At 40.5% G+C, this 12,208-nt stretch overlaps 1 protein-coding gene across 6 annotated transcripts in view; it reads right to left on the bottom strand.

Annotated features, from left to right (window-relative positions):
- Positions 1-12,208, bottom strand: part of LOC137175098 (phospholipid-transporting ATPase ABCA1-like) — a 186,556-nt gene that overhangs the window by 29,591 nt on the left and 144,757 nt on the right. For all 6 annotated transcript variants that reach the window (XR_010925572.1, XM_067580790.1, XM_067580789.1 and 3 more), the window contains 3 exons: positions 11,904-12,033; positions 11,265-11,385; positions 896-958 (listed from right to left, as the gene is read on the bottom strand). Coding sequence is in view for 5 of the 6 variants with exons in the window: in XM_067580790.1 (XP_067436891.1) it covers positions 896-958; positions 11,265-11,385; positions 11,904-12,033 (314 nt within the window). In the remaining variant the exon portion in view is untranslated. The remainder of the gene's footprint in view (positions 1-895; positions 959-11,264; positions 11,386-11,903; positions 12,034-12,208) is intronic.

Here is a 12,208-nt window from a genome sequence, read left to right as displayed (position 1 = left end):
TAAGCTTGATGTAAATAATGCATGGAAATGTAATGTGTGATCAGCAGAGCCCTGTGAATCACAATATTCCACTGGCATTTACATTGGGCTTTGGGTAAACAGTGGCAGGGAGGTTGGATACCATCGGAAAGCCCGCAAAGCACGAATGCTTGTCAGCATTTGAGATTATGTTTAAATCAAGCTTCCAGCAGTGCAGTGTGTGTGTGTGAGCATGAATGTATGGGCATGTGTCACATGTTGTAATCAAGGATGCTTTACACTGATTTTTGATACATTTTAGTCAGAGATATCCCGAACTCTGAAAGTTTCTTTTGTTGTATTAAATTTGGTTAATTTAGTTTCTCGCAGCTAATTTACAAGCCTTACTGAACTTGACAACACAGGAACCTAATGCCTTCGCAACACAGACTCTGTTGCTCTAGCAATGTTCTTCTAGTAGTCTGCCAGTTTGTTTTTAGCACACACATGCTTGGCAACACTATAATGGCAGCAACAAGCCTGATAAGGAGATTACTGCCCCTCCTAACGCCATCTCTAAGCAGTGCTTGGAAGATATTCTGATTCGAGGCAAAATTGAGCCAAACACCAATTCAAATCTTGCAGACTGTAAATCAAAGCTCAGACTGAAAATGTCATTGCTCCATGTTCTCTTGTGTCAATATTTTAGAAATATTATCATTAATATTCAGTTTTTTGTTGAATGAGTCTCATTTCTATCAATTCATATCCAAATTTTATTTTCAGTGGCAACACAACAGCCCTAGGAGGAAATGATTGCTGATTAATTGTGAAAAGTAATCAAATGTTTAAATGGAAGAAATCTCTTACATGGACAAAAGCAAACAAACTACAAGCTTGAAAAGGTGCTTGTGTGATTCAGCAGCATTTGGCTCACCTCTGCGGCAGGTACGCCCACACATAGCCTGTCCACAGCAGGGGTGCTCTTCCGAGGGTATACCTGCAGGGAGCAGACAATAAAATGAATCAACCAGCCAGCCAGAGAAAGAGAGAGAAGGCAGGAGGCAGGAAGGGTGGGGTGCAGACAGTGAGAAAGATAGCAGAGAGGATGGCATGAGAAAATATGGAGCGATAGACCAGTGCAGCAGGGAAGAGGTGAGATGGAAGAAGCAGGTGGAAAAAGAGGGAGGGAGAGAGAGACAGAGAGAGTGAAAGAAACAAATTTTAACGAGAGGGGATAATTTGCAATATTCAGAGTGAGCCAGATGGGAAAAGGTAAAAAAAGGGACACACTTGCACAGGAGGGAGAAAAATAAGGACATGAACATTAGTATTTGTGACTTCAGTGACAGTATTCATGAGTAAATCTGTCTCCACTTTGAGCACCACTTCAGTACCCTCAATAACCTTCAACATACTCACAAGTCACCCAATATTTTACGCATCGACACCAACTTTAAGCGTTCCGACATTGTAGTGGTTTCAATACACAGTGAGGTGACTTTGGTGATTAAACACAGTGGGTTGACTCTAAAATTGTACTTTAAGAAGTCCTTTTAAACATGGTATAAGTATACAACAAGACTAAAAGCAACAAGATGAAAAAAGGTTCTGAGGAAAAAGCAAAGACACCAATGACACACTCCATATTACGGAGGATATTTTTGGTCATAATTAAAATTAAAAGTCCAAATTGAAAATTAAAGGAGATAAAAATTAAAAAGATTATTATTTTACTACACTACAAGGAATAATCAGGCCATAATTAAACTTGAAAGAAAAAGCAAATGTAAAATGATAATTTGAAAATGTAAAGTGAGAATGAAAAAAGTGAAAAATAAAATGCAAAAGCTTAAATGGAAATGCTCAAACTGAAAGCTTAAACTGTAAGGATGAAATTGAAAATGGCAATGGAAATAAGACAAGGGAAAAATCAAATATGAAACTCAAAATGGGAAATGGAAAAGCTTAAATGGAAATACTTAAATTAAAAGCTTCCTTTTTTTTTCTTTGAATTTGCACTTTACCATTTGGCATTTGATATTTGGCATTTTAAATTTTATCTTTTCCATTTTCCATTAAGCATTTGCCATTTGGCTTTTCAAGCTGTATATAAATGAGAAGGGATTGCCCAAAGGCTGGAGGGAGGGTCTGAAATGGCTGGGGCACAGAGCACCTTATGGATAGCAGGGGGAGCTGACTGCTGGAGAGCACAGTGAGTTTGGCAGAGCAGTATGAGTCCAAACCAGAAGAGGAACTGCACTGTGCTCTGCCTGGCTGCTAGCAATGGCAAAGCCAGAGTTAGTCTCATTGCTGAGACAGGCGCTGGAAGTTCTTGACAGAGAGAAAACTTCCAATAATGGCCACCCAACTCCCACTTTATGATAAATAAATAGCTGCAGATCTGCATGTCTGATGAAGCTGACACATGGTTGTGTGGTTAGTCTGGTTAGTAGTCTGGCTGTAACTTCCATCCCAAAAACCACTTCAGGCGACAGCATAGTAGCAGCAGGGTCCCTAGGTAGAGAGCTCCACTTGTGATTATAGAACTAGGGTTACAATATCTCAACCTTCGTTCTATCTCACACAGGCTCCGCCCTCTACTGAACTTTAGGGGTACAGTAGGGAGAGCCTGATGAATGTTTGCCCGGCCGTGACATGTCATCAGACTGCCTCACTGAGCCCGATTGGCCATAGGTTAGCCACCGCAGCCCTTCTACAACTTTATAATCCCAGCTGCATAAGCAGAGCAGTAGTTGACTCAACCCAGCCCAGTTAACATGAACATGAACTGACTGAATCATCATAGCCTAACCCCGCAGGGGTCAAAGATAATACAACAGACGCCCTGCACACCTCATTCCCCAAGTCATCTTAGATCATGGGAGAATGCAGGCGTATCTTGCCCGGGGGGGTCTGGTGTACCACAGCTGACACTCATACCACCCTTTTCACAAGTCCTGAGAGCTCCTGTGAGCGCGGACCTTGAAAAGGAGCCCGTCATGTCCAAGAGATAGAACCTTATGAACAGACAAGGCGTAGACCAAGACACTGCCATGCATATGTCCTTGACACTCACCACACTGAATAAGGCCATAGACGCTGCTACACCACATGTGGAATGCACTCAGACCACGTTGGGGGGGGGGGGGGGTCCTTACCCGCCTGCCTGTAGGTTTTGGAGATGCACTCACAAAGCCAACTAGCTGGCCGGCTTTACCTGCCAATTCCTCTCCTTGCACATGAACAGCTGTTCAGTGTGCCAAAAGGGGGCCATGCGTTCAAGATAACATGCCAACGCATGTACTGGACATAACAGATGCAGTGTGGACTCCGTGACGTCCCCATGGGGTGGAGGACAAAATGCCTCAAGCTGAATAGTTCTCGAACAAAATGAACTCCTTATGTTCTTGTCTTGGGAACAAAGGAGGGGTTCGGCCTGAGAGTTGCACCACTGTGGTCACCAAAAACAGCTGGGGTAAACCAACAGGGCACACAATTCACTCTTAGCTGAGGTCAGTGCAAGCAACAAAACTGTCCTGAATGACAATGCCTTCAGAGAGGAGAACTCCAGAGGCTCATAGAAATCACTCATTAGGGCCTCAAGCACCAACGTTAGTTCCTACTCGGGGGCGCAGAACCACATCACCATGTGTTGTTTCCTAACCCCTTGTAAGAAGCGTTTCACAAGGGGGTGGGCGAAGACAGGTCTGTTGCCGCAGCCCTCATGAGGAATGAGACAAAGAGGAGGAAAGGTGCAAGTCAGCCTCCTTGCCCATGTGGATCGTCTTGTGGCACCTGGGAGAACCAGAGCGGCCAGTGGGTTGTGTTTTTTCGACGGGCAGGAACGAGCTTGGAGCAGTGACTCCATCCGTGGAGAAGTAAGATCAGTGAGCTGATTTTGTCATCGCTGAAGTGAGAAGGATGGGAGTTGCAGTGAGACTCTGCCTTTTATACTGTGTGGGACACATGCAATCAGTAGGTGCGTCCTGATTGGCTGGCTACATACATGCACATTTCAGTGGATGACTGCATGTGATTAGAGGAGAGTATTACCCATATAGTCCAGTAGAGGGCAGAGCCTGTGTGAGACAGAACCTTCCATTGCTGCAATAATTTATTTAAGAACATTTACTTTAACATTTTATTATCCTATAATGAGAAGTGTAATGAAAAAACTGGATTGTTACACCTGTTTCTACTTTTATTTGAATACAGATACAAATAATTTTGCTGCCTCAACAAATGAATAGTTAGATTCTTCCAAAGACAGCAGAACAAATGACTAACTCAGTCATCACTGAATTACTGTAATAGCTGTTGATAAAAACCTGTGGCTATGAGTTGGCAGCCAAATGAGCCGTCATATCTTTCTAATTTCTGCAGTAGATCTGCCAAAGTGGAAGCAAATAATGTAAAGCACAACAAATGTGTGCTGTTTGTGTACAGTCATGTAAAGTCTGTTCATCTTTAGTGGTTAAGATAAGATTGCACTTTATTGATCCCCTAGGGGAAACTCAGGTGACACAGCAGCAATTACAAGGAGTACAGAAATGTACAGTAGAGAATAGCAAAATATACCAAGCAAAATACAATACAAAATATAAAACAAGATAATTATAGATCATGTAAAAATATAAAAAAAAAACATTACAAGATAAAATAAAATACAAAACAATGTGTATGAGTGAGAGAAAAAGTCCTGTGTCTAGTGGTGTCCATTGATCCAGTGGTTACAGAATCACCTGTGTATGTAATGTCCAGCTTGTGCTGCGACCCAGTGAGCACTTCTGGAAACACTGCAGCAGACCACTGATCCAAAGCTGTGACACCAGGTGTCCCTTCACTGTGATGTTCAGGTGAAGGACAAGTCAGTGTGCAACAGAAAAACAGTGGAGCTTGTGTTAACTTCATACACTGCACTGCTTCAACAGTCTTACCGTGTATTAAATCAGGCCTTTTACATTTTTAGACAAGAGTATATTGGGTAATGTCTGTCTTATACAGATACACTGCTGTGGAGCAAGCACCCAAGACTTTCACTCACGTTTATACCACAGTGAAGTGACCAATAAACATGATTTGATACATGACCATGTTTCCCTGTTGCTGTGTACTAAGGTCTAATTCAATACTTGGAGGTTGCGATGATGCTCAGATTAAGTCAGTTAAGTTATATTAGCCCAATCAGCTGGTCTTCACTGTAAGCCAGCATCTCCTGGCAGACCCATATGACAATCGTTTTTTTTCTCAGAGCATATTGCTCCCTAAGTGACTTGACATTGCCTGTTTATTGTTTGTAAGTGGCCATGGTATCAAAATAACGTTTGTCATATAAGCCAGCAAATAACAGCTAATATAGCTAGTCGCTAATGTTAGCCTCTTACCTGCTGCGCTGTCTGCTGCTTTCTTACTGTCAGACCGATAGGGAATTACTATGGAATTGTTAATGCTCCTTTATTGGTGACTTTGTGAGGACACATGGACAAAAATGTTAGGACACTTTCATCAAGTTGAAGCCATTGCCTTACAACCCTGCACACTCTACTGGCTCCGTTGTCTCTGTTTCATTGCAGTATGCTCTTTAGCAGTCAGCTCCCCCTACTGTCCATAAGGTGCCTCTGCGTGGCAGAGCAAAAAATGTGCTTATTCAATTTGCTTTTTCTTTTTAAGTTATTATATAATTATTATTATGTAAAATAATGGTATTTTTAATTTTATCTCTTCTTATTTTCTATTTGGGCTTCTAACTTTAATTATGACCAAAAATATCCTCCATACCATAGCAGCGAGTGGCAAACCAAACCAAAACAATCATCCGAAAGACACTAAAATGCTACTTAGAGCTAAGAGAAAATGCATATTTGAGTGGTAATTCTCGGTGGGTTCATCACTATGAGTGACCCCTTCCACGTTAGATGGGGTCATCTGACCCATTGTTAATAGAAAAATATGTCAGTGCAGCTTTAACTAATATACAGTGTAATTAATATATTTTAACATGTTGAAATTATGGGAATTTGGTGATTAGTTTTGGATTCTGTCATTAGTTGAAGGTTTGAACAAGATTAATTTTTCTGGTGGTAGTACATGAAAGGTTAGGCAATCACCAAAGTCATTAGGATTCAGTTTGTGGGGACCTGCACCAAATTTTATGGTAATCCATTTGATAGTTGTTGATATATTTCACTCTTGATCAAAGTGTTGGACTGGCAGACTGTTAGACAAACCAACACTGGCATCCCTAGAACTGCTACCATGGCTAAAAAAGAAAACTAGACCACATGAGATGCAGAATCACATCTCTCAGGACAAAGAAGAGAATGAAACCTCTCACATTCTGATTGTGAGTCAGTATCCTGCTAAGATTTTGTAGCAACACTGGAAATGAAAAGGTGGTTGATGTTTTTCCACATCTCACTTGAAAACTTTCTACACTACATCCACCTTCTCCCCTGCTGACCAGCCTCATCCATACGCATTTGCATTCAAGTCTGCATTGTCTGAAGATCTCTCCAGAGGTGGTAAAGAAACATCCACTTCAAGTGAATTGGATTTGTGAAAAACTAAAAAAATACCAGGCAAACATTCGACAAAATAAGGTATTTAGTGCATGAGGTGTTTTTCTACATGCAAGACTATGCTAGGGTTTGATATGTTTTCAAAGTGGATTGAAAGCAGTGTTGTCTTGCTCTTGCATGAAAAGACATGACAAGGCCTTTGTTGCTGTTGCTGAGTGTGACAGTTAAAACATTTAGAATTCAAAACCAAGGACAGCACTGTGCCCCTTTGTGTTATAAAAGAATGACTACTGTTGGCTGTTTTTTTCAATTTTTAAAAGTTGTAAAACATAGTTCTCCATGACTGCTGTGTGTGTGTTTATGTGCTTGTAAGTGAATGTCAGAGATTGAAACAGTGAATGTTCATTAAAACAGAAAAAGTGACAGCATATGTATCTCAGTATGAAGGACACATTTCCTGTTTTGAATCTCTAGACCGAATATCCACCATTAAAAAGGTCAACTGTCCCAGCTGTACTCTGAATGCTACAGGGCAAATGTAAATTTAGAACTGCCACTTCAAGCCGCCTAACAAACAGCGTCATTGTGTTTATTACAGTTGGCACACCAAAAGAATTTGATAAAAGCAGGAGGTGCATAGATCCATCATTTTTTCAGTGCCATCTGGCAGCTGCACTCAGTACTCATCAACCTGGATTACACATACTACTTTTTAGTGATAGTTTGCAGTGCTAAAGCTACATCAAAGCACCAGATACATGTATGGAGGAAGGCAATTAAAGGATAATTCCCCTCTGACTCAAGCACCACAGCAGCTGTCACGATAAGCATGCAGACGTTTAATCAGATGAGACAGTTGAGAGAATGTGATGGCGGCAGTTGTGCAAACCTAAAATGTAGATTCAAGAGTGCTGAATGCTATACCTCAGGTAGCAAACCATGACACTAACAATGCTTTATTTAAAAAAGACTCACTTCCATGTGGTCCATCCATCCTAAAACTCACTTGCAGTACTAGGAGGTGCTTTTCTGATGTATGCAAAGGCAGTGGTTCCCAACTTTTTTTGTTATACTCCCACAGCCCTATTAGATGAGCTCAAGTACACCTTCATCAAACACTCTTCATTTTATAAAAGTGGTTATTGTTGTAATATTTTTGGCCATGCTAGTGTCATGGTTCTAGGGATAGCAATGTCGGTCTATTGGTTGATCCACCACAGACTAATTTATCTAACCATCTACTGGATAAATTGCTATGAAATTTTGCACAGACATTCATGGATGGATTGATCCTATTGACTTTGCTAATCTCCTGAATTTCCCTCTTGCGCCTACATGAGGTTGACATTTTTGGCTTTTAGTGAAATGTCTTTACAACTATATGTTGGATTACCATGAGACTGGGTACAAACATTCTTGGTCCCCAGAGGATGAATTCTAATAACACTGGTGATCTCTTGGCTTTTCCTCTAGTGCCACAAGTATTTCAATGTATGCACTTATTCAGTGAAACATCTCATGTACATGTGCGAAATGGATTAGTATGACATTTCATAAGGATGTCCATGGTTCCCAGACAATGGATCTGACCGACTTTGGTAATCCCCTGTTTTTCATCTAGCACTCTACCACCATGAAGTTCTCACTTGTGGTGTTGAGTCTCAACAACTATTGGATGGATTGTCATGAAATTCATGTTCCCCACAGGATGAATTGTTAACAGTTTGGTGATACCCTGACTGCTCCTCAAGCACCAGCATCATATTTCACTTCATTCAACATTTTGGATTATGACGAAATGTATACTAATGACAACTAAGATTGTGAACATTATACCTGCTTCAGCGTGTTAGCATTGTCACTGTGAATGCAACACATAGTGATCCTGGAATTGTCTATGTTAAGGCAAGGTCTCCTTTTTTTCAAGTTTGCATTTGTATGACCACCACTTGGAGTGGCAGAAGCTGGACCTTTCAATCATTTATCCATTACTCAAGGATATGTATTTCAACTTCTCTGCTCACTTGCTAACTAGCATTCATATAATCCTAATCACAGCATATGGTCTTACTCAGGTTAGAGGTGTATATTTGTTTTTTTTTAACCAAATCATATCATATCTTGCTTTTCAAATTAACTGAGCCTCTCCAAAATTTGGTTGGGAATCACTGCACAAATGGATTTGTTATATTTTAATAAGGGCATGAAATGAAAAAATTCTAAATAATACAAATTACACTGAGTGAAAGAAAAAAAAGAAGTGCTGCAAAAATATAATTCCTGGGGAAAAAGGAGATAATTTTATCAATTACATGTAATATGTAATATATTAATATATTAATGTCAGTAACCACTCTTAAACTTGGCTCTAAAACACATTATATACTGTATATAAATGTTTTCATAATACATACTATATTTAATACTGTTCAAATGAGTCACATCTAAACCATTCGTCAACTCAAAATACATATTGTCATATGAGCATGCCATATTTCAAATATACTGTATATGTGTATGTATATGTATATCTTATTTAAGTATGCCAACCTGCCACTCATTACTCTCTTAAATTCAAACAGCAGTCACATTCTTAAAAACTTTCTCTGTCAACTTAGTGAGTGACTGGAAGGTTAAAATGACAGCACTGGGCCTAGAAAATGCTCACAGACGGACACACTTCCATTACAGTCTCCATCGATTACAGTGCCAACGCTAATACAGCAACTAAGTGGAGGCTAGCAGGTGGGGCGCATGGCAAAGCGCTCCTGTTTAGAGCAGCAGGAAAAGGAAGGGGAGGAGCAGGAATCTGACACATGATTGATGGCCTGTCGATCGCTTCAGAGGCATGCTTAGATTTATGACAGGGCCTAGCCTGTGGTGCATGGCCACCGAAGCCATGCGCTCATTGATCAATTTGTTATCTACACCCCAAATGGATGGGGCACAGCTGTGGTGGGAGTCAATGAGGGCACTGCAGGAAGAATCCTGATGCCTTCTGCCACTGCACTGCTGTTTTTGTGTGATGTTGGGCCACTGTGTCTCATTTCAAAGAAATATTGTCAACCATGAAGGTGCACATGAACAATGGCTCAGCTGCTTGTAAACAGCAGAGGAACTCAATCAAATCTAATGTATTCTTTGGCGCTGTTTAAAGCTGTATTTACAGTACAGGGAGTTTTTGCTGAAAAAAGAACATTTCAGCAACCTGCCACACCTTTTCAACCTGTGAGATGATTTGTAATACATTACAAACCCAACTGTTTTACCCAACACTTGTTTGGTAATTACCCAAGGGAATGCGGCATACGTCTGCATCCGTGAGCAATGAGTGAAAGATTAAGGATGGTGAGACTGAGAAGATCGAGGGAGTAAAGGAGTGAGAAAGGGTGGTAAGAAGAAAAAGGCTGTTAGATCGTCCAGCTGTTGGCACTGGAGCTGGCTGCTGTGGTGACACTTCCTGCTGCTGCGCCGCCCGCAGGGAAGGAACATCTGCCGATGGATGAAACGTTAATCTCGGTGGTGTTGAGGCATGCACCGTCACAGCACGCTCGACTTCACCTACCGCAAGGAGGGGAGGACCAGAACTGTACAGGAGCGCAGACCTTTCAGCCTTTAAAATGCAATCTTGTTTGGTTCTGCCCACTCACTATGTTTATGAATGTGCACAGCTGCTGGCTACCAATCTGTCTTTCTGATTTGCTCCGCAAACTGAATAATGCAGATGCAGGAAAAAACTTTGAAAAGCCCTCCCTCACAGGCACAGATAAAGTAGATTTCTGCAAATTCACAAGTGATCAAGATGTTTTTTTTGTGCAGGGTGTAACTGCACATACAGGGTTACATAATGCAAGAAAAGATTATGAAAATTTTGTCTGACCGTGGGGGGGGGGGGGGTTGATTGCTTCAAATGTTTTGTTCAAAGATGTCATATGCTCATAAAATATGTGCAGTGAAATGCAGGGCGGCATACTATTGAGGCTGCGCTAAAAGAGTTGTGTGTAATAAAGCAATACGAATTGGAGTAGTAGTAAAAATAAGAATTAGAACAATTATTAAAAAATGTAAAAAAAAAAAAACATAAATATATAGTAAGCACTACACAGAGTAGGGGTGTGCAGAGAGCCCAGTATTTGTATTTGTATTTGTTGAGGAAGCAAAATTATTTGTATTTGTATTCAAATAAAAGTGGAAATAGGCGTAACAATCCTGTTGTTGTTTTTATTGTACTTCTAATTTTAGGATATTAAAGTGTTACAATAAGTGTTCTTCCTAAACTATTTTGCAAAGTAGGGTTTCAACACTGGGTCTTGAACTCTGACCTTCCAAACCACAGTCAACTGCACTGACCACTCCAAAGCCAAAACTAAGCTCTGCCAGACACACAGACCTTATATCTATGACACAAAGACAGACAGCAGAGCGGAGCAGAGGAGAGAGACAGAGACAGCGATGTAACCTTGCTATGCTACAAGTCCCAACCTGTGTGATTTTTAAGATATTTGTATGAAATAAACATATGTAAAAACCCACTATTTGTGCTTTTCCGAATACCGTATTTGGCTCCACCCCTAACACAGAGTCCAGAAGTCAGAGTTTATCATCCTGATAGCCTGAGGGAAGTGACTTGTGGCTACTTGTGGCTTGCTGCCATAAATACTGTAAAACAATCTCACATTTCATAAAAGAAATTGAATTAACAAAGTGGGAAAAAGTGTATCAAACACTTTTCATTACAATAAAAGCAACATTTTAGCAAGAAGTGAAAAACACACTGCACAATACCTTAGTCAGATCACAGATCCTCAGAAGGTCGTTCTGGGCCCTGCCTTCATACACCCGCTCACGTTCCCGAGCAACATCAATATCCTCTTCCTCTGCAGATAATGACTTCCCTGAAATAAGCCTGGCAAAGAGAGTCAACCACAGTTGGTATAACACCCTTCATTAAAATTAACATGAACTCACGTGACAAATTATCTCGGTCAAAGTTGGAGCTCAGTGAAACAACCTCTGCAGTTTTCATAAATACTGTAGTAAAAGCCACAGGAATTAGTTTCCATGCCAACCTCGCTTTTGCAGAAAGTAAACAGTCAGGCAAAAAAGTAAATTGGGTAGTATTTGCCAAACACATTCATGGTGCAACAGATGTTTTATATAAAATGAATATACAGTGCATGACTAATTTAGATGGGAGTTGAATAGGAGGCAAAACATTTATCTCACTGAAACAAAGACTGGATGGAAATACAGAACAGATAGAGATACAGTACAGATGCAAATAAAGGATGCATATTTAAGGAACAATGAACAAGAACTGACTAAGAAGAGTGAGATCAACAACGAACAGAGGAATGAAGAGGTTTTTAAACTGTTTGTGGACAATTTTGAGTTAATTCAACAGTTCTTGACAGCAGCTGTTACCTTGGTTTGCAGAAGAACTTATACTGAATGAGGATCGTGACAGTAAACATGACAACTCCCTGGATGGACATGGCGCAAAGATTCTTTCCCACCATCTCCCAGCTAAGCGGGTCCTTGAAACGGTCCTCCCCTGATAGAGAAAATAAGAGCGACAGAAAAAAAGGAAAGAAGATCAGAAAACAATATGGAGATGAACCAATTTAATACACATATGAGAAGGTAAGTAAATAAATGGATTATTAGTGTGTATCACTTCTTGTTAATCATTTTTTATCTACAAGTTCAGTGGATGGTTTAGCAGAGAC

This window comes from Thunnus thynnus, chromosome 22, assembly GCF_963924715.1.
Source record: "Thunnus thynnus chromosome 22, fThuThy2.1, whole genome shotgun sequence".
NCBI classification, from domain to species: domain Eukaryota; kingdom Metazoa; phylum Chordata; class Actinopteri; order Scombriformes; family Scombridae; genus Thunnus; species Thunnus thynnus.
Note: the sequence above shows the minus strand (reverse complement) of the source record. Positions and strands in the feature narration are given on the sequence as shown.